This window comes from Halichoerus grypus, chromosome 5 (genome assembly GCF_964656455.1).
Source record: "Halichoerus grypus chromosome 5, mHalGry1.hap1.1, whole genome shotgun sequence".
NCBI lineage: Eukaryota > Metazoa > Chordata > Mammalia > Carnivora > Phocidae > Halichoerus > Halichoerus grypus.
In genome coordinates this window covers 168,059,774-168,087,661 of record NC_135716.1, presented here as the reverse complement: position 1 = coordinate 168,087,661, position 27,888 = coordinate 168,059,774, and the positions used below count along the sequence as shown (strand labels likewise).

The 27,888-nt window shown below is 55.7% G+C and overlaps 1 protein-coding gene across 1 annotated transcript; it reads right to left on the bottom strand.

The window, feature by feature from the left end:
* On the bottom strand, positions 1-26,672 carry CRYBG2 (crystallin beta-gamma domain containing 2). The gene is made up of 24 exons (XM_078073606.1): positions 26,494-26,672; positions 24,373-24,442; positions 23,325-23,380; positions 21,901-22,588; positions 17,485-17,585; positions 14,716-17,341; positions 14,232-14,279; positions 14,043-14,155; positions 13,765-13,894; positions 11,747-11,886; positions 10,798-10,924; positions 10,519-10,554; positions 10,038-10,174; positions 9,753-9,879; positions 9,310-9,449; positions 9,086-9,212; positions 8,830-8,862; positions 8,622-8,734; positions 5,334-5,463; positions 3,899-4,038; positions 3,424-3,547; positions 1,635-1,793; positions 303-462; positions 1-200 (listed from the first exon to the last, which is right to left on the bottom strand). The coding sequence occupies exons 5-24, from the start codon at positions 17,520-17,522 to the stop codon at positions 112-114; spliced, it is 4,737 nt and encodes a 1,578-aa protein (XP_077929732.1). The 5' UTR covers positions 17,523-17,585; positions 21,901-22,588; positions 23,325-23,380; positions 24,373-24,442; positions 26,494-26,672; the 3' UTR covers positions 1-111.
* Between the last annotated feature and the right edge of the window lie 1,216 nt (positions 26,673-27,888).

Here is a 27,888-nt window from a genome sequence, read left to right as displayed (position 1 = left end):
TGAGGGTACCTGGGAGCATATTAGAAAACAGCTTATGTTACAACAACAACAAAAAACCTATAAAAACATTCCATCCCAGGGAAAGCCTCCAGGGCTGGGGAACGGGGACGGTCAGAGCACATGGACGGTCCAGATCTGGGACGCCCGGTCCTTGGCCAGCTCCCACAGCACCGCATGGTCCTGGTCATAGCCCCGGCCGCCTGGGGGAAGGGGTGAGAGATGGGGAGATGGTCAGAGATTGCTGAGGACCCCACTGGCCGCAGCCCCCCCAGGTGCCTTCTCCCACATACAGGCCCCCTTACCCTTCACATCTAGGATCCGGCCTTCAAACATCTGGCTGCAGATGTGGCCCGATTCACTGATGCTCCACGTCTGGCGGGGCAGGCGGCTCTCAGCCCACAGCACCGCCTTGGAGCCTGTGCTGGGGGGCCCGATCACCTGCAGGCTCATGGTCGGGGCCACCTGAGGCCCCAGGAGGTCATCAGGGACTCCGCCAAACCCGACACCCTTAACACACACCCAGCTTCGAATCCTGGCTCTCAGGGACTGGGACCCTGGGCAAATCTCTTAATCCTTCTGTGCACTGGATTCCCTGGGGATGGGAACCTCTGAGTGCTGCCTGATGCAAGCAGTCCATGTGAAAAACCATAAAAGGTCTGGAAAAATAGCTCCTCCAGGAAGCCTCCTGTGACTGACTCCCAAAGCACAAGATTTCGCATCAGACAAGCTTCCACACACTAACTGCCTGTGTGACTTTCAGCCTGTTACTTAACTTCTCTGTGCTCCAGTTTCCTCACCTATAAAATGGGGAGTAGAGTAAGACCTGCCCCATAGTGCCCTCTGAGGATCATACGAGGCATTCATGTAGAGGGCTTACCACGGCACCTGCCACAGAGCCAGGTTCTCTCCCATTTCAAGTAAGAAGCAAAGCTCCTTCCGTGGCCTACAAAGACCCAAACGCCCGTAACCTTTCTGACCTCCTCTCTCTTGCTACTTCCCTCCCTCCCTCCCTTCACTGCTGCCAGTGAGGGGAGCTGGCTAGTCCTGTTGCCAGGCAGGTTCCCACCTCAGGGCCTTTCCGCCGCTGTTCCCCCTGCAGGGAGCACGCTTCCTGCAGATACCTACATGGCTGCCTCCCTCAAATGCCCCCACCTTCTTAGGAAGGGCTCCCCTTGTCAGAGCTACTGATACTCCCTGTTCCCCTTTCATTGATTTTTCCTCTCATGCACTTCTCATCCCCTAACGTACTGAGGTATTTTACTCATTTAAATGGTTTCTGTCTCTCCCCCACTACGATGTCAGCTTCGGAAGGGCAGGTGCTCGGGAAATGTTCGTGGAGTGAATCTATCCTTATTAATAGGATCCAAGGTCTGTCCCAGGATATCAGAGCTAGGAGTTCCCTTAGAAGTATCTGGTTCAACGCTCTCGTTTTGCAGATGGGGAACTGAGGCCCAGAGAGGAGCCCACACTGCCCAGGGGAGCAGAGCCTGCAGTCTTCCCCGCCTCCCCAGGGTCCTGGCAGGTGTGTGTCTCTCTCTGTCTCTCTGGCCCGAGGGCAGGTCCTGCTTCCCCACGCAGGGAACCTTCGAGTGCCTGGGGCTCTGGTGTTCCCGTCCCAGCCCCTCAACCAGTACCTGGTTCTTCAGCAGCCCATGCTCGTAGTACCAGACGCAGCTGCCTCCCGCTTGGGGCTCAGAGACCACCACACGGCCCGCCTTCATGTCCTCCACGTGGTCTGGCACCGCCAGGAATCCCCTCAGTGCGGCATTCCAGAGGCGGAAATAAGCCCGGCGCTGGGGGGGGGGGGGGAGCAGGGGGAGCGGAGAGTGAGAGGTCCCTGGGGCAGGGATGCTCCCAGCTGGGCACCCAACACCCTCAGCTCGACACCCTCAGCTCGGGAGCCATGAGCATCCCCAGCCCCCCAAGCCCTCCCTCCTGCCCTGAAGCCTTCCTTGGCCCTGCTTCTTCTCTCACACACGTCTATCAGGGGTGCATCCGTGGTGCACACCCACGACCACAGACACCACACGCACAGGGACACACCGGCAGAGATGCCCCAGGTCCCCGTGGTTGGGCAGAAGTTTGCCGCAGCCACAAAGCCACAGACACACGCAGCCCCCCCCCCCCCCCCCCGCCAGCCGACTCCATACCCCATGTTTGCTAACAGGATGGATGCAGGTAGGAATACAGACATGCGCACACACACCCGTGCTGAAGAAGAACACTGGCCCGGGTGTGGGGCAGACACCCGGTTGTCACACATCAGACCAGGCTCTGCCACAGATCAGCCGGGGGTCTTGGATCGTGGTGACGGTAATAGCAGTCAGAGGAACCACCGCTAACCCACTCAAGCACCGTTCTAAGGGCTTTACAAACATTATTTATCTTCAGTCCTCAAGACAACTCCATCACATGTGTTATCCCCATTTTATTTCTTTTTAAAGATTTTTTTTTTTTTTTTGGCTTTTTTGTAAGTAATCTCTACACCTAACGTGGGGCTCGAACTCACAACCCCGAGATCAAGAGTCGCATGCTCTACCGACTGAGCCAGCCAGGTGGCCCCTACGTTATCCCCATTTTAAAGAGGTCCATGGAGGTACAGTACTTGCTCAAGATCGCAGAGCAAATCCTTGTCCACTTCTGTGGACCTTCATTTCCCCATCTGTAAATGTGGGGGCCGGAGAGAACCTCCAACCCTTCTTCTAGCAATGCTGTCCTAAGAGTCTGTGAATCTAGGGGCCACACAAAGATCCTCATACAAGGACACACGCTGTCTCAACAGTGTCACAAAAGCAGGCACAGGTAGTCATTTACACACCTCCCACACAACCACGTCACCTCCAGAGCACAGACACATGGATACAAATAACATCACAGCCACAGAAATACCCTGAGAGGGCATGCGTGCGCACGCACACACACACACACACACACACACACACACACACGCGCGCGCGCGCGCGCGCCCCATGGCCACGCCTCCACAACAATGCGCATGTACATCAATGAGAAGCAGGTCCAGACATGCGCTCTCAGACCTGGAGAAACCCAAGCGTTTCCAGGTGTTCCAGTGTTTCCCAGAGGGAGGCACATGAGATGATTTTTAGTCCTAAGTGGATAAACAGATGGCTAAAAATTTAATGGTTGTGTATTTATTATAATGCCAATTAAAGAAAAATCATACACACACACCAAACCCATGATTTTATGGATATCAGTCCCTAGCATAAGGATAAAGTGAAGACAAAAAGTGAGTTGGTTTAGAGAAAAATATTAAGTAGATAATGGTTCAAGAGGAACGACAATGTGGCAAAACTGTGGCAAAATTGTGACAAAAGTACCCAAATGCTGAGTTTGGGAAACATGGGAAGCACACGGCCCGAAAGACCGGCACAGACACACACAACCCGACTCGCTACCCACCTGCTTGATGGGGTAGAGGGAACCCAGCCTCTGCGTCCCGCTGTACATCAGCCAGTTGGTGATCTCGCAGCTGCCCACCAGCCACTGGCGGCCCCGGAAGTCACTGTGCTCACACAGCACCCAGCTGGGCCCCACAGGTGCCGGAGATGCAGAGAGCAAGACAGATAGACAGGTGGAGGAGAGGCACAGATGTCAGAACATTCTCCACCTCCTTTTCTCTCGTGCTGAGACTCCTCTGCCTGGTGTTAGGGTCCCGAGGGAGGAGAGGGGGGCCGGGAAGTGGATTTCGGATTTGCAGGGCAGAGGAGGGTCCTGGAGGATCCAGGCTGGGGTCCAAGGCCCTCCTCACACTGCCCCTCTCCCTCCCTCTTGGCTGGGGGCAGGGAGTGGAAGGGAATGGAAAGGGGCAAGAGGCCAGGGACCCAGCCCTCACTCCCTAGCAGCCCCTGCCCTTGAGCTCGCCCAACACACTCACACGCCCCCCCTGATCCGCACGGACAGCACGTGGTTGTTGAAGCCCTCGGCTTGCAGGCTGCGCACCTCCCTGTCCAGCTCGATCTCCTTCCCCTCAAAGCACTCCAGTCCGTACAGAAAAATGGAAGGCTCTGAAAAGTGCTGGGGCCGGGGGCATGGAAAAGCGGTGAGGCCGAGAGAGCCCCAGCCCCCACCTCGGCCCCAAATTCCAGATACTCCAATCCCCAGATCCATATTTCAGGCCCTCTTCCCTCCTGAGCTCCGCCCCACAGGGCCCTGGACTCCTGGACACTGGCAGCTGGGTGTCCCCCAGATTCTCAGATGCAGCACGTGCCAGAGTGGGCCCCCCGCGGCCCCCTCAAACCTCCTCGCAGTGCCAGTTAATGGTGCTTCTAAGAGTAGTAATTATAGCAGTAATTATGTGGTTCTCATGTATTCAGGGCTTACCACCCGCCAGATTCTGTGCTAAGTGCTTTACCTGACCTCATTATAACTTCTCAACAACCCTGTAAGGTAGGTGCTGTTTTTATCATCCCTGCTTAACAGAAGGGAAACTGAGTCTGGAGAAGATCAAACCACTTGCTCAAGTCCCTAGAGCTGGGCTTCAGAACCACGTCTGTCTGCCTGCAGAGCCCAACGTGTACTTGTAAAGCTTGGACTCAGCAGCGAGACTGCCTCGGGGAGAACTCAGCTCTGCCTGTCACCACCTTTGTGGCCTGGAGCAAGTCGCACGACCTCTCTGTGCGTCTGTTTCACATCTGGAGAAGGGAGCTGATGGCAGTGACAAAGCTCATCGGATTAAGTGCAGGGGAAGCATTTTACACACCACCTGGAGCTCGGCGGTCACCGTCTGCTGTGCTGCCGTGGCTGGCCCACCCCGTCCTCCAGACTCCGGTTCCTTACTATGGCCGGGCCGCTTCCCTCCATCTCCTCCCCGGCCCAGGGTCCATCCTTCCCCCTCCCCCTTACTGGAGCGGCAACCCTACTGCCTTGTCCCCGCCCACCCATCCTCCCCACACAGCAGAGCCAGCCCTCTGTCCCACTCCTTCCCACACAGAAGCCCCTCTCCGCAGTCCGGCCCCTGCCCCCCGATCACCTGAGTGCTAGTCCCTCCTGTCCCCAGACCACCTCTATATCTGGGCACACCACTGCCTTGTCATGTTTATGTCAGTGTGGCCATGGGTTCCTTGAAGGCAGGGCTGTGTCTGATTTATTTCAGCGTCCCCAGGACCTGTCACGGTGGGTGCTCAATAAATCTCTAGTAAGTCAAACTGCCTTTGAAGCCATGGGTTCGGAGGGACCTGGGGTGCTTTTGACGATGACTGGCTTCAAGCTCCAGCAGCCTAGCCAACAGTGAGAAGAGACCCGGTACCCGGCATGCCCCCAGCAACACCTCCTGCCCCAGGGGTTGCCTGGACCTGGACAAGGTTACTCACCAGGGGTACCTTCTGGAGAGAGCCCAGGACTGTGGAGGCTAGGCAGCCCATGGCTGTGAGAGTGGGGAACTCGCCCTCGGAGAGAATGTGTTGGTCACCCTCAAAGTTCTTCTCATCAAACAGGATCCAGCTGGGGAAGGGGAAGAGTAGGAGGATGTGAGTAGGTATCTGAGCTTGTCCCATCCTGTGCTTGGCCTGCCAGGCCCTCTGAGATGCAGCAGAGTGGAGGCGGACTTGATTGTGACCCCCACTCCCCGCTCCAAGCCCATGGGAGGTCAAGGATGAACAGGCCCTGCAGCAAGAGACTGAGGCCAAGGCTTCAGAAATGACTGGATGAAATCATACTGCCCCTATGGAGGGAAATTTGGCAATATGAAGCAAAACTCTATGCACAATCACTCAGCAGTCCCATTTCTCAGAATCTCGAAACCTCCTTCAAAAACCTGAAATGGCGCATGCACAAAGTTCTTCGTGCAGTGTGGGTGGCCATGGCAGAGTGGAAGCAGTCTAAATGTCCATCAACAGGGGAGAGTTGATTAAACTAAGAATGTAGAGTATAATAACACAGCAGTAAAAAGGAATGAGGAAGAGCTCTTAAAGGGATATAAAATGATCTCTAAACTGTTAAGGAAAAACAAACAAGGGGCAGAACAGTGTTTATAGTATGCTTCCCTTTTGAAAAACTGAGATATAATGCACATACCATAAACTTCATTCTTTAAAGTGTACAATTCAGTGGTCTTTAGTATTCGCCAGGTTGTAGTACGCTTCTTTTTGTGTAAGAAAATGGGGAAAGGGGGCAACAAATATATTTGGTTTCTATAGTTATATACAAATTTATATATGAGAGTATACTCGCTTATATTTTCAAAAAGAAGCAATGGATGAGTTAACTAAACACTGAAAAAACAAAAGATTACCTATGAGGGAGGGAGGGGAAAAGATCACAGGGATAGAGATAGGTCCTACTGATTGACTTAGCTTTGGAACTGCTCTGGACTGAATGTGTCTCCCCAAAATTCCTACGTTGAAGCCCTAACCTCAAATATGATGGCCTTTGGGAAGTTCAGATGAGGTCAGGAAGGTGGGCCTCATGATGGGTATAGTGTCCCTATACAAGGGGAAGGCACAGGAGCGCTCTGTCCACAACATGGGGACACAGGAAGAAGGCAGCTATTTGCTAGCCAGGAAGTGAGCCCTCGCCGGAGAGCCGAGAATGGGCCTGCACCTTGACCTTGGACTTCCCAGCCTCTAGAACTGTGAGAAAATAAGTTCCTGTTTTTTAATTCTTCCAGCCTATGATATTTTGTTACAGCAGCCCAAGCTAAGACAGGGACACTGTAAATTTTTTATGTAATTAAAAAACAATTAAGTAAAAATGGAAAGTATTCCTAAAAATTTAAATAAATTAAATAAAATAAACGAACCTAACTGTATATCAGGTTGGTGGCATAACCACACACACTAAAAGTATTATTTCAAATGTCTTAAAAATGATATTTTGAACTGCACATACCAAGTGGGATGTTGGTGAATGTCCCGAGGACAAAAAGAACCACAGAGAAACCTCAAACAGTTTTCACTGCTTTTTACTGTTAGTAATATTAGTAATATAGTTTTGAAACATCCAGCTTCCATCTAAATACCATTGGAATCGGAGTCCCTTGGCAGATACCTAAATCCAAGTTTAGGGCAAAAATGTACAAAATGATCCTGGAGCATCTTATTACACCAGGAAAACAAGGAAATTATAAAAAACCTATTGGAGTCGCATCAAAAGCAGACAATTTGAAGGGGCTCTCATTTGTCAAAGAGAGAACGATTAGAGCACACAAAAGAATAGTAACTCCAATGGACGGAGGCATTTCAATTACATATAAATCCATGAGTTCATAACAATACTTAAAAAATATTTCATTAGCTCTAGCGGTTGCTAGGGCATCAATTCAGAAATTATTCTGAAAATTGATCAAGAGAAACTGATCCTTGGGAAAGGATCAAACTGCCTTTTTTATATAAACTATTTTGGGTAAACAAATAATAGAAAAGGAAAGCTCTTCTTTATAGAGGTATTCCAGCTAACATATGTAGAAGGAATACCAAAAATCTTAAAATCATCATTTTGTAACCTCTAAAGAAATAAGGGGTCTAGGCAATTATCATCAGTGGATGCTAATACCATTAGGTGAGAGGTAAATGACAAATCTTATTTTTTTTAAATGGCAAATCTTACAATGTAGGGATCTTGATATCATTAAAAGTGGGACAACCAGGTATGTGCCTGAGGTAATGTAGTAAAAAGTACAGGGTACCACTTATATAGTCTTCTTGCCAACAGAACAAAACACCCTGAATCTCATCAAGCCTCCAGATCTACCAGTTTACAGGAAATATGGGACACAAAGGGAAAAAAGGCACCCGAAGGAAGCAATAAGCCAAATTCAGAAGATGGGAAACTTACAGGGCAAATTATTGGTTTTCTTTTCTTTTGGGGGAGGGGGAAGGGGGGACGCAGAAGGAGAGGAAGAGAGAGAATCTCAAGCAGGCTCTACCCCCAGCGCGGAGCCAGACACAGGGCTCCTGGGGGGCTCGATCTCACCACCCTGAGATCATGACCTGAGCCAAAACCAAGAGTCCGTGGCTTAACCAACTGTGCCACCCCGGCACCCCTATTGGTTTCTTTAAACAAATGAATAATATAAAACAAAAAGAAAGGAGGGGAACTGCTATAAATTAAAGACCAAACTGACCAAAAGCAATGTGTGGACCTTGTTTGGATCCTGAGAAAAACAAATCAATTTCACAAAGGCACTTTTTTAAGACAACGGGAGAAATCTGAACATGGCCTGGGTATTAGGTAACACTAACAAACTACTGTTAATTTTATTAGCTGTGATAATAAATTATGGCTATGTGGGTTGGGGAGAGTCCTTTCTTACTAGAGATACATATTTAAGTATTTACCTGTAAAATTTTATGTTGGGTCAGGGATTTTAAATGCTCCACTAAAAAAAAAAAAAAAAAAAAGGCAGAGAGATAGATGAAACAAGATTGGAGTTCTTTATCCTATACTACCTACAAGTTTTACGTTTTCCATTAAACCTTTATTTTGCTTGGTTTGCTTTAAGATTGAATGATTCGGGACAGAATAGCTAATCTCAAGGAAGCCGAAGGAAAGAAATCATTTCAAAGAAAGACCTTCCAGCAGCCTGGATTTCCAAGTTGAGTTAAGCGCTCGGGGCAGGTGCGGCAGGTGCGCCCCGCTTCTCCCCTCCCCCACGTCCTCACCTGCCCCCGTGGACACGGCAAGACTGGACCTGGAAGCAGGCGGGCAGGGAGGTCTGGTCATCCTCGAAGGAGATGTGGTCGCCCAGGAAGTCGGGGCCGGAGAAAAGCTGAATCTGCAGGTAGAGACATGAAGAGCTGAGAATGGAGGGCGATGGAGTGAGACAGAGAGAATAGGGAAGAGGAGACAGGCCCCGCACCAGCTCCTTACCTTTGAGACAAAGTGCAGATTGTGCTCGCCGACCTGAAGGGAGGGCCCAAAGTTTCGAGACTTAAGGAGGGTACCAGCCTCTAGCCTCAGTTTCCCGACTCTTTCCACAGCAATCCCGTCGCTCAGGCCCGTGTTAGCTCCGCCCCTTCCCAGGGGCCCCGCCTCCGCGCTCCCCGCTCGTGTCTTCCAGCCCGGCCCCCGCAGCGGTGGGCCCCGCCCAGGCCCCAGGGCCCCGCCCCCCGCGGCTGGCGCGCACCTGCAGGACCGGCTGCAGCGAGGCGAGGGCGCTGTTGCCCGCGCCCCAGTCATAGCAGTTGCGGTACACGCCCTTCTCCAGCACGTACTGCTCCCCGGAGAAGCCCACCTTCTGATAGGCCACCCACCTGCAGGGAGGGCGGAGCCCGGGTCAGCGGGGCGGAGCCGGCGCCTCCGAGGAAACCGCTCCTGGCCCGCCTCGCTCCCGGAGCCGGGGTCACTCACACGCCGCTGAGCACGTGGATGGCCTGCGTGTGGGGGCCGTGTCGCGCCAGCTCCACGTCCGGCAATGCCTCTCTCACCTCCACGCCATGCCCCTCGAAGTCCATGGCCTCAAACAGCACCACGGCCGGGTCCCCAAAGTCCTGGGCCCCAGGGATAGTCAGGTCTCTCCTGCCCACCCACGGAAATCCCTGGGAGTGCTCAGACCCCGGGGACGCAGCCCACCAGGGGACTTTGCAGTAAGGAGATCAGTGTGGCCTGGGGAAGAGCAGCCCGAAGGCAAGAGGCTAGACCTCAGGGAACACTTCCAGGTGCTCTGGAGAACTGGGAAAGAGGACACAAACTCTTCCCTCAACAGATTGTACTTGCGGGCGGGGCGGGGGGCGGGGTGGGAGATGTCTGGCTGTGGCCACAGGCAGAGGGATGGCCCAATTGCCCTTGCTTACCGTCCGGATGACCCGCAGGGAGGTCAGCCCCTCGTCAAAGCCTCCCCAGTGTGACCAATCAGCATACTCCCCCTCCTCCAGCAGATACTGGTGGCCCCGGAAGCCTGCCTTCTGGTAGCCCACCCAGCTGGGGGAAGGCGGAGGCGGACAAACAGACTTGGTCAGGAAGGCCCACGGATGTGTAAGACAGCTGCCCCCACCCCTAGGCAGCCCGGGCCATTCCCCAACCCCACTGTAGAGGCCAGAAGGGAGGATGAAGTAGGAGGAAAGTTTCAGAGTCCTCACCAGCCCCCAAGAACTCGCAGGGACCCCACAGAGGCCAGGTGGGGGCTCTGGCTGTCCTCTGGCTGCTGAAGGTTGTAGATGTCTCTGCTCACTTCCCAGCTCTGGCCCTGAAATCCTGTGGCCTCATAAACCACAACCTGGGGGAAAGGGGGTGGTGTGAGGGTGGTGGGGAGCCATCTGGACTGAAACACACCCAGCCAGCCCAGGGAGGCCCTGCCCAGCGTTAGTTAGCCCAGAGCTAAGTCCTCCCACTCTCACTAAGCTCCATTCTCTTAGGTAACTCCGGTCTCTTCTCTTACCTCTAACCTCCTTACACACCAAAAGCCAGTTCCCAGTGAGCCCATAGGATTCCACCCTCCCAAACCCAGCTTCTGTTCCCCAGCACTCTCCTCCCCTGTCTTCTGGTCCAGACTATGATAGCCACACGCATATACACATCCCACCCAAAGGCCCTCTTCCACCCTGCAGCGCAGACTCCTACCTTGGGCTCCCCTGGCTTTTCCACACTCGGGCAGCCCTGCAGAGGAGAGAGAGCTGAGACACCAGCCCAGAGGTAGAGGAAGAAGACAGATGGGGCTGGTAATCCAGGATTTACTTGATCCTGAGACCCCTAGAAATGGCCAACCCCTTGTCTTCCCTCTGCCCCAGCCCTTGGGCTAATTCCCCCTCTCCCAGATCCCACTCTCAGCAGGAGCCCCCCAGGCCCTGCCTCTTCCCCCAACCTGCAGGATGAGGTAACTTGTGACCACTTGCCCCTTACCAGTCGCATGGGCTTCAAGGAGCCCACCCTGGGGTCTGATGTACCCCAGGCCTCTGAGGTGGGGTACTCTCCAGGCTCCAGGATGCAGGGAGTGTCTTCAAAGAAGGGTTTGGGGTACAGCAGCCACCTGGGGGGGAGGAGGCAGAAAGGCAGCTGTGGCCCAGATACCCAGGGACACAGATTGGTGGATGGGGGGAAGGTCTAAAGGGGAGAAGAAGGTTTAGGGGAAGAGGCCCCCATCGAGTCGATGCTGGAGGATATTTCAGACCCCCATAATCTCTTGCAGTAGCCACTCCATCCATCCCCGTTCCTCTGGCCTGGCACTCTCTAATTTCTCACAGCTGGAGAGTTCTTTCCTGCACACATACCTGCTTAGGGGCCCCCAGTAGTTCCCCGTTAGCCCCACAATATAGTCCAGCTGCACAGAGGCCCTTTGATCTGTCCCCCTGCCATACTCCTGGCCCTCACATCTCCCCACCTGCTGCTTTCTTGGGCCAGACTGATCTTTCAAGGCTTAGATCTCTCACCTCTGGGCCTTTGCCGGTGCTGTTCCCTCTGCTAGATATACTCTTCCCCATTCAATTAACAAATATTTAGGGGCATCTACCCCATGCCAGTCCCTGCTTCAGGCATCAGGGAGAGAGTAGTGAACAAAACATACAAAGTCGCCCATGCCCTGCTCTCATTATGCTGAGATTCTTCTGCGGCCAATTCATCCCAGCTGAGGCGTCTCCTCCTCCAGGAGGGTTTCTCTGACCTCGGGTTGGTTTGGTGCTTTTCGTGCTCCCCCACCCCAGGACTCCGATTACCACTGCCTTCTTACTTGCGCGTCCCCTCCAGTAGACTAAGCACTTCTTGAGGGCAGGAGTTGTGTCCTGTCGCCTCTGTGTCCCCAGCACCCAGCACAATGAATGTTAAATGAAGGGATTCCAGAATTGCCCTGACTCACAGTCCTGCAGAGACAGTGGCAGATGCCACCTGCAGGGGCCTCTCCGGGCCCTGGGAGTCCTCCAAGGCATCCGTTAGCTTCACTTGCTCCCCCTTGAGGCCCTCCTCAGAGTACAAGATGATCTCTGGGCTAATGTAGTCCTGCGGAAGAGAGGTGGAAAAGGGAGTGTAAACAGCCCCCCTCAGAGACTACCCCCCACCCCGCCCCTAACTGCTTTCCCAAGCCTGTCCAGCCAGGGCCCCAGGGTGCTCCTGGGAGACCTTTGTGGCCATCTCCAAAGAAGCCAGAGGGTGACTAGAGTGTTCTCTGCAAGGTGGGCCAGACAAGCCTGAGACCAAAGCCATCTCTTTGGTGCTGGACCTTTGGCACCTGTGACCAAAGTTCCCAGCAGGAGCCTGCCAAGTGCCATATGCCGTTCGCCTTGCCTCTGGGTAGCCTGATAATCCAACCCAGAGATGAAGAGGGTGGACAGCTATTTCCTGAGTCTAACTTTGACTCTTCCTTTGTAAACAATTCCTGCCCTAGTCCAGACTGGCTTCTACCTGCATCTTACCCGGGGCAGCAGCGGATCCTCTCTGCATTCTGGGTGTTTCTCTCCCGCTAAGAATCATTTCATTCCCTCGCTCCTTCAGCAAACGCTTATGAAGCCCCTACTGAGTGCAAGGCACTTCGCTAAGGGCATGTCCTACTCCATCTCAGTTGGCCCTCTCAACGGGCGTTCTTACTCCATTCACAGGCTAGGAAAGTGAGGCTCAGCGAAGTTAGGCGGCCCGCCTGAGGGCACAAAGCCTGGACGTAGCAGGGCAAAGAACAGAGCAATGTAGTTTTTGTTCACTGTTGCAAACAGCACCTCCCACGAGCCTGGCATACACTTGGCGCCCAATCCATGCTGAATGAATGAAATGAAACTAGGGCCACCTGACTTCAAAGCTCTCGTTGTTTCTCTTCTATCTCATTACTTCCTACATGAAGATGAATTTATTGTGAGAAGCTCACAATAAACTGACCACAAACATTCGTGTGTTTCTGGAGAGGCTTTCAAAACCATTCCCTCCTTTGCATAGCTGGGCCACTGCCCTGGTTATGACTCGTCAGCTCTCGCCCTCTTACCCAGAGGATTGCAACAGCTCCGTCTTGGAGTTATTCATACTTTAATTAAAAAAAAAAAAAAAAGTCTGATAGGCCCTGCTTTTAGAGTTAGGGCTTTCCCTTCTCCCTAGTGGCCAAGACGGTTTTGTCAAGCTTAAGTTTGGTAGTTTGTAAATTTGTGGTACAAAAACAGTATTGTTTTTTCCCACTTTACAGATATGAAACTATAATGTTGACTCTGCCTTTTCAAACCACACACCTCTCCCTTCAAATTCAGAGGTGCCCCTCACCTGGAAATCACAGCCCTGCCTGGTCTTCCTGAGTCCCGGATATCTCCTCCTGGTAGCCAGAGGGATGTTTATAAATCCCTAATCTGATTATATGCTTTTCCTGCTTCAAGTCCCACCCTCATACCCTACCTTGACCATGAGTCCTGCAGGGCAGAGAGCAGGTCTCCCCCACCCACCCGCTGCTTGGCATGGTGCCTGGCACACAGCAGACATTAACCAGTATCTGTGAGCAAATGAACAAACATCGTAGCACCTTGGGCCTGACCATGGACCTGAGATCCTGGGCCTGGGGGGGGGGGGGTTGGGGCCAGCACCCACAGCCACTCCCACCCATTTCTGTTGCTCTAACCAAACCCTTCTCCAAGTCCAGCTCAAATTTCCCCAGGCTGCTCTCCCAAGCTGGGGCTTGGCCTCTGTCTGCCCCCTGCGTCCCCAAGCCAGGCTGAGCACCCCAGAACTCCTTTCTTCCACAGGTGGGGCTCTGAGGTCAGGAATCCATAGTAAGCCCCCTTCAGGCTCCTCACCCATATGAGTTCTCCCGGCCATTCCAACTCCAGGCACCTGAGGGTGTCCCCATCCTCAGGGCCTGGAGCCTGGGGAAGACGGGGCAACATCTGGGGCCCACTCCCAACCACTCACCCGGACAACCCGCCTCAGGGAGCCAATGCCTTGGGTGCTCCACGCTGGCCCCGAGACTCCTAAATCCGCATCTCCTTCAGGCACGACCAGCTTCCGGCCCCGGAACTCTGGCTCTTCGTAGAGCATCCAGCTGTGGGCACAGAGACCCAGGGTCACTGGTGGGGAGAGGATGTAGCCACAAAGCAGGGTGGCTGAAGGGGTTTCTGCCAGGTTGGCCTAGGTACATCTCACCACCCTGACATCCCCCAGGTCCACAAGCAGTGGCAGTCAGCACTCACCAGCCTCGAACCACCCTTACAGAGGCCATGCAGGCCCAGCCAGAGGTGTCGGCGGTGTCCTCCCAGACCTCCCTGCTGCTGCCTTGGCAGCCAGGCTCTGAGAAGAGGATCATCTGGAGAGGACACAGAGGGAATCCTCAGGCCCTGTCCCCAGATCCCCGCCTCCCGCATGGCCTCCCCCCGCCTTACCTTTCCAGGCCTGATGTTCAGCTTGCCCTGGGTCTTCAATGCTGGGCTCTGGCATGGAGGGAGGTGATAAAAAGTCTTATGGTGTGGCCTCCTTACTGCCTCCCCACAACCTGTCATTCCAAGGATCCCACATGTTCCCTATTGGCCTCCACTCCCAAAGAGCTGGCCCACAGAGAATGTCACCAACCTCCAGGGACCTCATCACCCCATCCCAGGGGGTGAATGCCTATCACTCCCTTTCCCCAGCTTCCAAGAGATCAGAGCCACTAAGCCCTTTGGACTCCACAGCACAAGCCTTCTGCTGTGTGAATAGGGAAACTGAGGCCCAGAAAGATGTAGCTTGTATAAGATCACACTGAACTAGACATCACCAAGCCTCTGGCTTCTTGAGACTCTCTTCCCAGTGCCACGATCCTCATACCATCCAAACCCTGCCCCAGATGAGGCCAGGAGCCCTCCCTTGCTCATCGAAGACCTCACTCACCCACCCCTCCGGGGGCCGGGCACAAGCAGGCTTCTCCAGCAGTGGCCTTTCGCTGCACAGCAGGGGCAGCTGTCCTGGCACCTTCCTGAGCCCCGGTGTCATGTGGGGTGTCAGAGCAGATAGTTTTGTGCCCAGTGGTTCCGAGGTGGGGGACTCCTGCGTGGTGGGCACCAGACCACCAAAGAGAAGGCTGCCTCCAAGACGGGAAGGGGGCCTGCCCCCTGCTTGCCACTCTGGCCCCAGCTCTGGGTGGGGGCCCTTGGCATCTGCCACATGTTTCTTCATCATCTCCAGAGGAGAACAAGAGACCTTGGGGGGCCTCGCAGGGTGAGAGTCCCAGGAGGGGTTGGACCCGGCTTTCTCCTGTCTACGTTGGAGCTTCTCATCGTCGCTTAGGTAGGGGTTCTCTGGTTCTTCCTCCTCCTCTTCCTCCTCCTCTTTCCCTTCTAGTGTGGGTGCCTCCTGGGGGCTGGGTCCCAGCACCCCTGGTCCGGGCTGGTCCTCCTCGATGGCGGGCAGCGTAGCATACATAGCCAGGTAGGAGGAGCGGGGGGCTCGTGGCAGCCGGTGAGTGCGGAGGATCTCGGGGGGCTCCATGCTCCGCAGAGTGTCCAGGAAAATCTCCAGGTCAGCAGCCAGGGCCACCTCCTCCTCCCTGGATGTCTCTGGGAACATCTTGCCCTCGGTGGAGTCAGGGACAAGCTGGGCCTCCAGGCTGGCCTCTACTCCCATCAGCACTGGAGCAGGTGGGCCTCCTGGGCTGGGGGACACCTTGCCCCCTGAGGAGGGGGCAGGGAGAGCAGCAGCATCCTGGACAGCCACTTTCTGGGTGGGAGATGGGGCAGCAGAAGCACCAGGACCCTGGACAACCTCTTTTTGGGTGGGGGATGAGATGGGGCTCACTTCAGAGCCCTCAACAGCCTCTTCCTTTTGGGGTGATGGGATAGTGGAAGCAGTCAGGCCTCGAACAGCCTTGTCCTTGCTGAGAGAAGAAGCAAGGCCACCGTCAGTACTGTGGACAGCCTCTTTTGGGGTGCTAGGGCTGCCTTCTGGGGCCTGGACAACCTTGGTTGGCTTGGGGGATGAGGTGGCAGGAGCACCAGGGCCCTGCTCAACCTCCTTCTGGGTGGGGGATGGGTCAGCCTGGACACCGGGGCCCTGTGCTACCTCCTCCTGGGTAAGGGAGAAGATAGGGACATTTTCAGAGTCCTGAACAAACTTATTCCTTGGGGAGGATGGAGCAGAAAGCCCTCCTGAGCTTGGGACTGCCTTCCTTCTTGTAGAGGTTGGCGGAAGAGGCTGTCCAGGGACTGTAACAACCACCTCGCTCTTCACCTTGGGCAGTATGGTGGCAGGAGAGGGATTTGTGAACCCTTCCCTTTTTACAGAGGGCAGGGCCTGGGGTCCCCTGGGCTTGACAGTGAGCTGGGTCCTGGGGTGAGTGGGCACTGCAGGCTGCTCTGGGGGGCGGACTGGGTCCAGGGAGGGGGTAGGGGTCTGGCGTCTGGGAGAGGAGGGTGACGGTGCATGGCCCTGAGAAATCTGGAGAGGGGGCTGGGTGGGGCTGGAGGCTCCCTGCACCCTTGGGACCTCATGGGCTCTGGAATCTGGGGCTCTGCTCTGGTCTTGGTCTGGGTGAGCTGCAGGGACTTCCCGGTTCTGAGGTGGGTGAACGTCCTCTGGGATGCATGCAGGGACCAGAGCAGGTTTGTCCTTTGGCTCTGCCATCCCTGTCTCAGGGAGCTTCCCCGAGCCCACACCCCCTGTGCCGCCGCCCAGACCCGGACTCCTTGGCACAACAGCCATGGGCCTGGGAAGCCGGCTGGCAGGGGTGCTACGCTCAGCAGGTACAAGGCTACTTAGCAGCTCCCGGGCTTGACTGCGGCTTGGTGAGCCCTCAGCCTGGGGGCTCACCACCACCGCCCGTACGGCGCGAACAACTTTGCGGCCCCTCGGCAGGGCCTCGCCCGACAGCACCGGCCCCACGGTCACAGAGCTGTTCACCCGTCGCTCCAAGTGCCCTCCCACCACCACGGTGGTCTGCATGGTGCGTGTCACCCGACGTTCCTCGAGGATCCGGGGGCTCCCGCTGATGAGACTGACACCTGGGTGGGGGCTTGGCTCACGGGGCCCAGGCAGGGGCAGCAAAATCTCAGTCCTGGCCACGGCTCCCAGGTGTGTTGGCTCAGTCCTGGGCTCTGGGGGGCTGCCATCACCCTGGCCTACGGCCTCCTTCAGCCTTCCCACTGGCCTTTTCTCCTTAGGGAGTAGCGTGTACTTCTTAGAAAAGATGGGCCCATGGCTCTGGCAGCTCTTGGAGCTGGACCCATCCCGGGGTCCCTGGTAATTTACAGTCATTTCTTCCCGTGTTGCAAAGCCATTGACTTCCTCTCGACAGTGGCTGTACTTGAACATCTCCCGGGGGGCTTCTGTCTGCTCCCCTGACACCAGGGACATCTTGTGAAAATGGTGTCTCATCTCTTCCTGGGCAGGGGGCAGCCGCCGCCACATCAGCATGGTGCTCACCACTGGGGCCTCAGCCTGAGCCGGGGGCCCGCCTGCCTCCTCCATGTTGCGCCCTGGCAACCTGTCCCGAGGTGTCCTCGGCTCCCTGTGCTCCAGCTCCCTGCAGATGTTGCCAGAAGAAGAGAGATAGGGTCAGGGGGTGGGGAGGGTGGCTCTCGGCAGTACAGAGTAATGACCCCTGCCAAGCTCAGGCTCGGTCACCCCATGCAACTCATTTGACTTTCTGGACCTTTGTTTCTTCACCTGTAAAATGGGCGTGCTACTCCCAGCTCTCCCACCATCTCCCCACTTTCAGATGATCCCCAATGCCAGGGTCCTTCAAGGGGTGAAGCTGAGGCCTGAGCCTGGAAGGAGAGAGAAGGGAGAGAGCAAAAAAGCCTATGGGTCGGACTCACTGGTCTATGGATGGGGCTGTAACTCTGCCCAAGGAGCCCTGGGTCTAGTCCTCCAGAAGCCAAAAACTAGAAAACCAGGCAACTGTTCTGACCCTGATCATGACCATGATAAGGGGAGGGAAGGAAAGATGGGCTGTGGCCTCCGGCAAAGCTGAGCTTCCCCTGACCCGATCGCTTCCTAGCTGGATGACCTTGGGCCAGCCACTTCTCCCCTTCAAGCTTCATGGGCCAGGCACATTGCTAACTGCTTTATGTTCATTGTCCTTCTGAATCTTCAAAAGAATCCCATGCATTTGATACCTCAAAGAATCAATTATAAACAAACATTCCCATTTTGTAGATGAGGACCAAAAAGGCTCAGAGAGGTTAAGAAACTTGACCAGAATCACACAGCGGCAGAGGCAAGACTTGAACCCCAACCCTAAGCACTGGACCACCATACTAAACTCCCTAATGTAATAATTATCTGGTGAACCAAGACTCTATGGTTTGGAGGTTTACTTTTAAAGGGGGCCATAGTAGTCCTGGAGGGACCACCCAGCCCCCACTCCAACTTCCAGGCTATGCTGACCAGGACAATCCTATTCTGAGATCCCAAGGACCCAAGAGGTCAGGCTGTTCATCCTCAGCCTCAGGTCGAGCCTGTCTTCAGGGCCATGCCTCTCCAAGAGGCAGCCCCCAGGCCATTTATAAGGGAAGTTAAGGCCAGAAATGCACCGCTGTCCCCACCTCCCCTCCCCCATCTCTATCTTCTTCTCTCCTGAGAAGCTGGTGGAACCCAGAACTTTGATCCTGCTCTGTGGCCCTAGCAGTGACTCAGATTTTATGAGGAACAGAGATGAAAGGGGCTGAGGCCCAGGGAAGCCTGACTTGACTCCAGAACCTTGGGAGCTTGGGCAGGGTCTGAGTGGCCCTGGAAAAGCCTTTCATAGGGGGAAGGTAGGGAGCTGACATGAATCCCAAACCCTTCCCCAGACCAGAATTCCTGAGAGCAGGACACAACCAGACACCTGTGGCTCTAGATCAGAGCCCTTTGCCTGAGGCCGCTACTCCCTCCCATCCTCACTAAGGAGCCCCTTTTCTTCCAACAGAACCTTGTCCTGCTTGCTGGGACTACTGCCAAGGAGCTTCACCCGCTCACTGAGCCCCCTACTGAGTCTCCTCTTTATTTCTGCAATAATAATAACTAGGATTTCACTGAGATTCCCTGCCCCTGAGGGCATTAAGTGGCAGAGCCTGGGTTCTAAGTCATCGATTGACTGATTGACTGATTCGTTCATTCAGGGCTAATTGTGTTAAGTGATATGCTGGGCCCTGGTTTGGTTCACCCAAAGGTGGTATCCTAGGAGTCCAGGAGTCCAAAGAACTGGACCTAAAAACAGGAACCACATTTGGAAGGCCCCGTTGGTTTTGGCAAAGCAACAAGAAGAGCTTCAAAGGAAGCCATTGGTCATCAGATCAGATACTGTAAATGACCTCCCAGCAATCAAAATTCCACGCCTTTCTCAAGCCAGCGCAGCCCCTGAACAACACTCCTGACAGTCCCTCATTCCATAAACATGTGGTCATTGGCTTCTGCTTGCACACTTCTGGGGATACAGAGGTCACCATTTGACAGCTGACCTGTCCTATCCCTGGAGAGTCATGACTGCTAGAGTGTTCTTCAAACTATGCTGGAATCTGCCTGTCCATAGCACCCCCTTTCATCCTTGCTCTGAAGACACACCCCACTGACCCAGGATGCCTCTCCTAGACTAGCAGAAGTCCTCATCCCCAGAGCCCTCTCTTCTTCAGGGCCCCAGACCAGAAATGGGTCTGTTGGCAGGGTGACTGTGACCTCCAAACAAGGTGTGTGGGGCGGGGAAAGGGAGAGGCTGAGGAGGGGGCAGGGGGAGTGTGGGAAAGAGCGTGGTCTAACCCAACAAGTCCTGGATTCTCCCCGCTTGCCTGTGAGTCACCCCCAAACTAGGCCAAACCAGTCCACAGGCCCACAGGCCCACAAACACATGCTGCGTCACAAAGGCTCACCCCGACACCAAGACAGACAGCAGCACAGGCCCACCGAGTCACACGGGCGCCAAACCAGCGCACACTTACGCAGACTCGGTCAGACTCGGTTACACATGCTCAGAGACCCAGTGGACACACGAGGCACACACACACACCCCCAGAAACACACAGACACAGTGACACGTGTCCACGTTCACAATACACACGGTCAACTCGCAGCCCTCCTCCTCCTCGTGAAATCCGCCTGCACTCAAGCACAGACACACAGGGATGCATGCATGTCTTCCACAGCCCCACGTGCAGCCCCGGCTGTGCCCCACCTCCCCACCCCCCCCCCAGCATCTGCCAATCCTCACCCAGGAATGCTTCCCCCAGAAAGGGGTCATAGAAGGATGATATCCCCGGAGGTCGGCGTCCGGCCTCTCTAAGTGAGCCCCTAGCCTCCAGCCAGAGTCTGTCATTAGCTACCTCGTCCCAAAATAGCCAGGGAGTGGCAGGTCGTGCCTGAGTCCCCTCAGCTAAACCTGCTGCTTCTTCCTTCTCCTCTCCAAGGCCTGCCTCCTCTGCCCACCTTCCCTCTCTCTGCAGCCCTTCTCTCCCAGCTGGGGCACCCAAGCAGGTCCCTGAGCCAGCCAAGCAGGTCCCTGAGCCAGCCTGGGTCTCACCTCTCTCTTTCTTGTCACAGGACAACGTACCCTGACTCCTGCTCCGGGGCCTGGGCGTTCCTGATGCTGCCAAATCCACCTCCACGGGGTCACTGAAAACCCTGTACAGCAACCACTCAACCCTCCACGGACGGCACAGGGCCAGCAAGCCCTCTGGGAGAGGCAGGAGAAAGTGGTGCTTAGAGCACAAGCATCCAGGTTCAAGTTCTGACCCCTTGACTTTCTAGCTGACTGGGCAAGTGATGTGACCTCCCTGAGCCTTAGTTTCCCTATTGCAATGGGGGGTAGTCAACAGGATTAGTCCTGCTTCATGGGGCTTTCTGAAGATTTAAAAGAATTATGCTTAGGGGGCGCCTGGGTAGTACAGTCGGTTAAGCTTCTGACTCTTGGTTTCGGCTCAGGTCACGATCTCAGGGTCGTGGGATAGAGCTCTGTGCTCAGTAGGGAGTCTGCTTTGAGATTCTCTCTCTCCCTCGCCCTCTGCCCCTCCCTCCTGTATGAGCATGCTTGCTCTCTCTCTCTTTCTCTCTCTCTCTCTCTCTCTCTCTCTCTCTTAAAATAAATAAATAAATCTTTTAAACAATAAAAATAAAAAGAATTATGCTTAGAAAACAAGCCATGGGGCCCCTGGGTGGCTCAGTCAGTTAAGCATCTGTCTTCGGCTCGGGTCATGATCCCATGATCCTGGGATCGAGTCCTGCATTGTGTCAGGCTCCCTACTCAGCAGGGAGCCTGCTTCTCCCTCTCCCTCTGCCTGCAGCTCCCCTTGCTTGTGCCCCCCCGCCCGTCAATAAATAAATAAAATCTTAAAAAAAAAACAAAAAACAAAAAACCAAGCCAGAAATAACAGCCACCACCATCATCATTAGGAACTTTTCAGAGCCCTCTTTGAGCCCCAGTGCCCCTTCCTGGTGGCCCTAGAGACATCACTCCCTCCTCAGTGAGTTCTAGGGGACCCACCCTTCCACCTCTGGGCCTACCAGGCAGATCCAGGAGAGTCATTTCAACACAAATAAAAACCGAGGCTTGGGAACCTCGCGCCTGTTCCTGTGGTCACCACCCAAGGGCCAGGTGGGGTCGTTATTGCTGCGACTAAGGCGTTAGTAACAAGCATCCCTGCTATTTGGGCGGCCTAACTCCCTGGAGTTCAAAGCATGTCCTGTGACCACCTCCGCCTTCCTCATCTCCAGCTACCAAATCTACTCAACAACTCAAGGCCCAGAGAGGTTAAGCAGCTTGTCCCAGGACACCCAGCCCTTTGGCTGGGCACCTATTCCCAGGCTGGGTCTGTGGGGGGTATTGCTGAGGAGAAGGTGACCCTCCCCCATCCCCTCCATGACAGGCTATCCCTCTCTCAGGTAGACAGAGAAGAGTGGCAATAGTCCGCGGGAGGTAGCCTGTGGCTGAGGGGAGGGAGAGGAGCGCAGAGCGGGGTGGGCAGGAGATGGCAGAGTCAGCTCATGCTCAGGAGCTGAATGAATGGGCCTTGAGTTGGAAAAGCCCAGAAACCAGGCAGAGACCCAAGAGGGGGCAGCCAGGCCAGTTTCCCCTCCCGCTGTCGCCCCATGTGGGGACCGACCTCTACTCACTGTGTGGGGACCCGGGCGTCCAGTGGGCCCAGCGCTCCTGTTGCTGGGCTGTGGCCTCCTGATGCGGCGGGGCGCTCAGTCGGGGCTCCTGGGGCAGGTCTGTCGGGCACCCCGTGACGGGGCGGGGCCCCTGGGGAGGATCCTGCCAGCCCCTGGATTCCTCAGGGCCGCAGGGGCGGAGAGCTGGTTGGGCCGGTTTAGGTTCCCCACCCACCTCCCCAAGTGCCTGCCCGTGCCCCTGGAGGGTGACAGTGATGTGGTAGCGGGTCCTCCTGGCAGAGGGACACTGGTGTAGGGGCCGGGCTGGATGTGGCAGGGCTGGCCCTGGTGTGACAGCCTCGCCCTTTGCCCCCTCTGCCGTGGGGAAGGATGCTGGGCGGGGCAGCAGGTTTTCCAGGTTGCCTGGTGGCTCAGGACACGCAGGAACCTCGGGGGCAATGCCTGGGGTTCGCGGGCAAGCGCAGCCTGGGGTTCCTTGCTCCAAACTTCCAGGAGCTGGCCCAGGGCCTGAGGGGCTCTCCAATCCCACGGAGGCATAGTTGGCCAGGTCAGAAGCACTGCCCACAGCTGGCCTCTGTAGGCGCCCCAGGGGCTGAGGGGGCTCCCCTGAGCTGTGTCGTCTCCTCCGAAGCCAGGAACCACGGCTCCCTGCCCGAAGGTCCCATTCTGAGCAGCTGTGGGACTGGGCCTAAGGGAAAGCAGAGGCAGGGGACTGGTGACGGCACTTCTCCCGACCCTCCAAGCTCCCTCCTCACCCTTGACTGCCCTCCTGGGCACAGGAGAAGCTGAACAGGACTCTGACACCAAGCAGAGCTGCCCTAAGGGCCACGAGAACTGGACAAAGGGTAGAGCTCTGGGAAGGCGCTCAGCATTTCACTTACCCCCTTCCGTTCTGCATATGAGGGAAGAGAGGCCCAGAGGGGACACTGACTTGACTAAAGTCACTAAGTGAGGGCTCAACTCTCAGGCCAACTGCCACCTTCCCAGGCATCCACAGGCCTCTGGCCCTTTGGCAGCAGCTTCTCTGGGCATTAGGGGTTGCATGGACGTGCCTGGTACGAATGTCTATGGCCTCTGCCGACTCCGGGCTTCCAGAGAGCTTGTAGCCAATGCCGCCCCCCCCCCCGCCCCCCGTACTCTCGCAGCCTGAGATTCCCAAGCACACCTGGGAGGCACCTGGGCATAAAGATATACCTGGGCCATGAGGGATCCAGGGAAGAGGGTTCCCCTGAAAGTGGGACAAACCTGCCTCCATCTGCTGTCTTCCCCTGGGGCCCAGCCTGGCTGTGGGAGTGAGGGGAGAGGGCCATATGGACACTGCCCCCAAACCACTAATTTTCAGGGACAGGCTTGTGTCCTTGGCAACAGAGGAGCCAAGTCTGGGGTCAAAAGTCCTCCTAGCAGGGGCCCTTGATCCCAAATACCTCGATTTACTCATCTGTGAAGTAGGTACAGCCTCTTGCTCCCAGGGGCTAAATACCTCAAGAGACAGGAGGGCACCATGATTAATGTGGGGGCCTGGAGCCAGGCAACCCAGGCTCAAATCGCAGCTCTGCTACCTCCCAGCCACAATCTCAGTTTCCTCGTGTGTAAAATGGGTATGATAATAACAGCACCTGCTTCCTGGGAGTGCTGCGAAGATGGTATGAGATAAGCCATGCAGAGTAACCAGCACATAATGAGTACTCAATTAAATACGAGTAATTACTAATGGTATTCGGGACCACAGACACATGGCTGCTTGAGCGACCGCCAGAGGAGGCCTTCTGCTCCTCCAAAGGGAGGACACCCTGTTACTGTTCAAGCCATGGCTCAGGTCCCCACTGAAGATGGGAAAACTGTGGCCAGAAGGTTAAACCACCACCCAGCTTCACCCCTGGGGCTCCGTGCCAGGAAGTGGGGAAAGGGGGCCGGAGAGGAGACAAGGTCAAGCTAAAGGAGGGAGTGCAGAAAGGGGGCTCCTGGGCACAGGCACTGAGTAGGAAGCTCAGGCTTCCAGAGCATCTAGGTCCCTTGCTGGATGTCCTACACCCATGACTTTCTTTTTCACAACAACTCTGAGCGGCATTCTTTTTTTTTTTTTTTAAGATTTTATTTATTTGAGAGAGAGAATGAGATAGAGAGAGCATGAGAGGGGCAGGGTCAGAGGGAGAAGCAGACTCCCTGCTGAGCAGGGCGCCCGATGCGGGACTCGATCCAGGATCATGACCTGAGCCGAAGGCAGTCGTTCAACCAACTGAGCCACCCAGGCGCCCCACTCTGAGCGGCATTCTTGTCCCTATTTTGCAGATAGGGAAACTGAAGTGGGGAGTGATCTCCGCAGGGTCACACAGTGAATCAGTGGCAGAGGGAGGATTAGAGAGCTCCAGGTGCCTGACTACTTGTAAGTCAGGGTTCTCAGGGCCGGCCCAGCCCCTCCCAGAGCTTCTGACCCCCCTCCCTCCCCTCCCACCGCTTCGGATTCTCTCTTACCTTGAGGCTGATGTTGCTGGTGCTGCCCAGGCCCTGGGCTAGGTCAGGGCAGCTCCGGCCACCCCAGGGCCTAGGAAGGAAGCACAGGGAAAGGAGTGAAGTAGCCTCTTCCCCTCCCACCCTCAGACTGGACCCTGGGGCCCTCCCCTACTTCTCTCAGGGCACATAGGCAGGATGAGCTCCTGAAACCTTAGGAGTGGGTGGGGCAAGGTCTACGCAGCAGCCTCCCTTCTGCTCCCTCCCCCAGCTGTCTACTCCCCAAAAGAGAGAAAGAGACAGGAGATGAGCTTGAGACAAGAGTGGGGACTAGGTCTGTAGCAGGACCAGAATATAGAAAAAGGACAGCACCTCAATAATTCCAAAGCCTGCCATTTGCTGAGGCCCTCCCAGCGCCAGGCTTAGCCTTAGGTATGGCGCTCACGTGATCTCCTTCAAGCCTCACAATAATCCTAGAAGGTGGATATTATGTCCCTATTTTTCAGATAAGGAAACTGAGGCCCAGAAAGGTGAAGTGACTTGCCTGGAGTCACACAGCTGGTGAGCCTGGGAGTTAGGACACTAAGACCGTCCCATTCCAAAGGCTGGTTGGACATCATGGCACTAATGGGGGCAAGATGGGGAAAAGTGCCTTGACTGCCTGCCGCCCCCCACCCTGCCCCTGCCCAGGGGCAATCAGCAGGGCTCAGAGAGCCCTGGGCTTTAGTGCTGGAGTCCCATTACCACATCTGGTGAGAACCGAGTACAAGTGCACGCATGGGATGTATCATCACGCTGACCCATGAGCATGCACAGTCCCTCCCCTGTCCTCCCAACCCCTGACTCACCAGCATGCCAACCCTGCCTCCTCTCAAGTGGGGAAAGGGAGGGGCAGTGCCACCAGGGGCCTATAGGGCAGGTTCCTGCCAGACCAGGTAATGCGAGAGGGCGTGGCTTCCAGGTGGGGGCGGGCAGGGCAGTGGCAGGGTGTGGGTACCCCTGGGGCACCCAGGCTTCCAGGCTTTCCAGGGTGGCTAGGCCCTCCCCTCCCCTCCCTCTTTGGTGTGAGAGAGCAGCACAAACCCCTCCTCTCCCTCTGCACCCGCCCAGTCCTCAGGTACCCCACCCCTCCCAGGGCTGCTAAAGACAGCTGTGTCATGATAAGATCAGAACAAATTGCCTGGTAACTACATAGAGACACAACACCTGGTGCCTGGGAGCACATTCCATGCTCTTTTCAGATACAGGGCCTGTGAGCCACTGGGGGCCTCTTCACTATCCCTCCCAGCCATTCAGCTTTGCCATCCAGAGCCTTTTTCCTTCCACTTAGACAGTAGCTATCAATGAGTGGGCTCAGAGAGAGGAAGCAATTTGTTCAAGGTGACCAGGCCAATGGCACCTAGGGTTAGGACGGAAGTCTGGCCCCCTGGCTTGCAGTCCTGAAATCTCCCCAGGCAAGAGAGCAGCCCAGCGCTTCAGGACACGGGCTCTGGAGTCAGACTGCTTAAGCTCTAACCCCGCCCCCACCACTTCCCTGCTGTGTGACCGGGCAGGTGACTTCACCCGTCTGAGCCTCCGTTTCCACATCTGAATCACATGAACTACCTGCCTCACGGAGCTGCTGTGTGGATTAAATGAGATAATCCAGGTAAGGCAGGATGCAAGAGGCACATAAAGGTTTATTGTTACTACAGTCTGGGATGACAGGGGAAACCGTCCCCGTGGCATCTGAGGGCAAACGCAGCGCCATCTCGGACAACTCAAGTGCCTGTCGTGCTCAGGACAAAGGGAATGCAGACCAGAGGGAAACTGGCCTGTGACGTGACAAAGTCCACAGGGGCAGGGGGAGCTCCTACGTTTGCCCTTAAACTGGCTCTGGAGAGGAAATCATTATCCACGGGCCGTCGCCTGACTTCGGGAATTGCCAAAGTTATTCCAGAGTTTCAAAAGAGCGCAGGTACTTTCTAAAGACCATGTTCACATTCATATATCCAAAATCGTAGTACACTGACATGTATAATTTTATGCTCTCAGACACTCATACACGCTTATTTGAACATCCACTACCCTCTAACACACACACACACACACACACACACACACAGCCCTAGGGCCGCCCCTGCAGCCCTCCTCCATCCCCCTCACCGATCCCGGGCTCTGGCCTCCTCCGGGGTCCGCTTCCCCCGGCGCTCCCTCCGGAGCCCCAGCCTGGCCAAGCCGCGGGCCAGGCGCGCCCCCAGACTCCCGTGCCGCTCGGCCATGGCCAGGGCAAGGCTCCGGGCTCCGGGCACCACAGCGCTCGGGGGCCACGGGGCCACCCGGATCCGCTCCTCAGCAGAGAAACGCCTTCTCCGGCCCGCCTCCTTGAACAAACAGCGGCCCCGCCCGCAGTCCGTGCGGGCGGGGGACTGACCCAGAGGCGGCCCTTGCCCCAAGACATGGGGTGCGTTCTGCGGGGGTCGCTCCGCCTGTGCCCCACTTCTCCTCCCCGCTCTTGCCGTGCTCTCCGCACGGTCCGCGCTACTTCCTTAGGTCTCGGGAGGCTCCAGGGGCACACCGGGGGCGAGCGGCCCCCAAGCTGGCCTTGCACGAGGTGGGCAGGAAAGGGGAAACTCGGGCGAGCGGGGGCCGGACGCGGGGCTGAACGACCGTCGTCTCTCCCCCCCGAGAAGGAGGGGCTAGAACGCGGGGGCGAGGTCGAGACGGGAGGGGGCATGGTCTTGTCGAGTGGATGGGGCCTAGCCCGAGGGGTTGGCCTCTGGCGCAGGGCCAAAGGGGTGACGGGGTGGGCTTTAAACCCGGACCTTGATTAGGGGACGAGAGAGGCCGAAGCCGACCCCGCCGTTGCCCCGCCGCGGTGGGCTCCTGAGAGTTCTCACACAGCGCGAAGCTCGCCCAGTCCCCGGGTGGGGAAGTCGCTTTCAAACCCCTGGGGGCGCGAATGGAGGCCCCTGCTGGAAGTTGGCCAGCTATTATTATTTAAGAATTTTATTTTTTATTATTTTTTTAAATATTTTTTATTTATTTATTTGAGAGAGAGAATGAGAGACAGAGAGCATGAGAGGGAGGAGGGTCAGAGGGAGAAGCAGACTCCCTGCTGAGCAGGGAGCCGGATGCGGGGCTCGATTCTGGGACTCCAGGATCGTGACCTGAGCCGGAAGGCAGTGGCTTAACCAACTGAGCCACCCAGGCGCCCCGGCCAGCTATTATTATTTAATAATGGCTACTGTTTATTGTGATTATAACCTGGCTCTCCTGCTTCCCAGGCAGTAAGTACTCTTCCCCCCTCCCCCCAATGCTAACTCCCGAGTCCCCGGGGGTGCCGAATACCTTGCACATCTGAGGGGATCCTCTGGGACTGCAGGGAGAAAGGTCACCAGGAGGGTCCTAGTTCCTCAGGTTCTCTTTGCCAGTTCTTCCCTTATACTCCTTGTGGGGCCTCTACACCTTCTGTGGACTCATACCTCCTTAGCCCTTTGCCTTCTGTGGTGAGTGGTCCTGGCACACAGGACGACCTCGTGTTTCTGGGTCATGAATGGA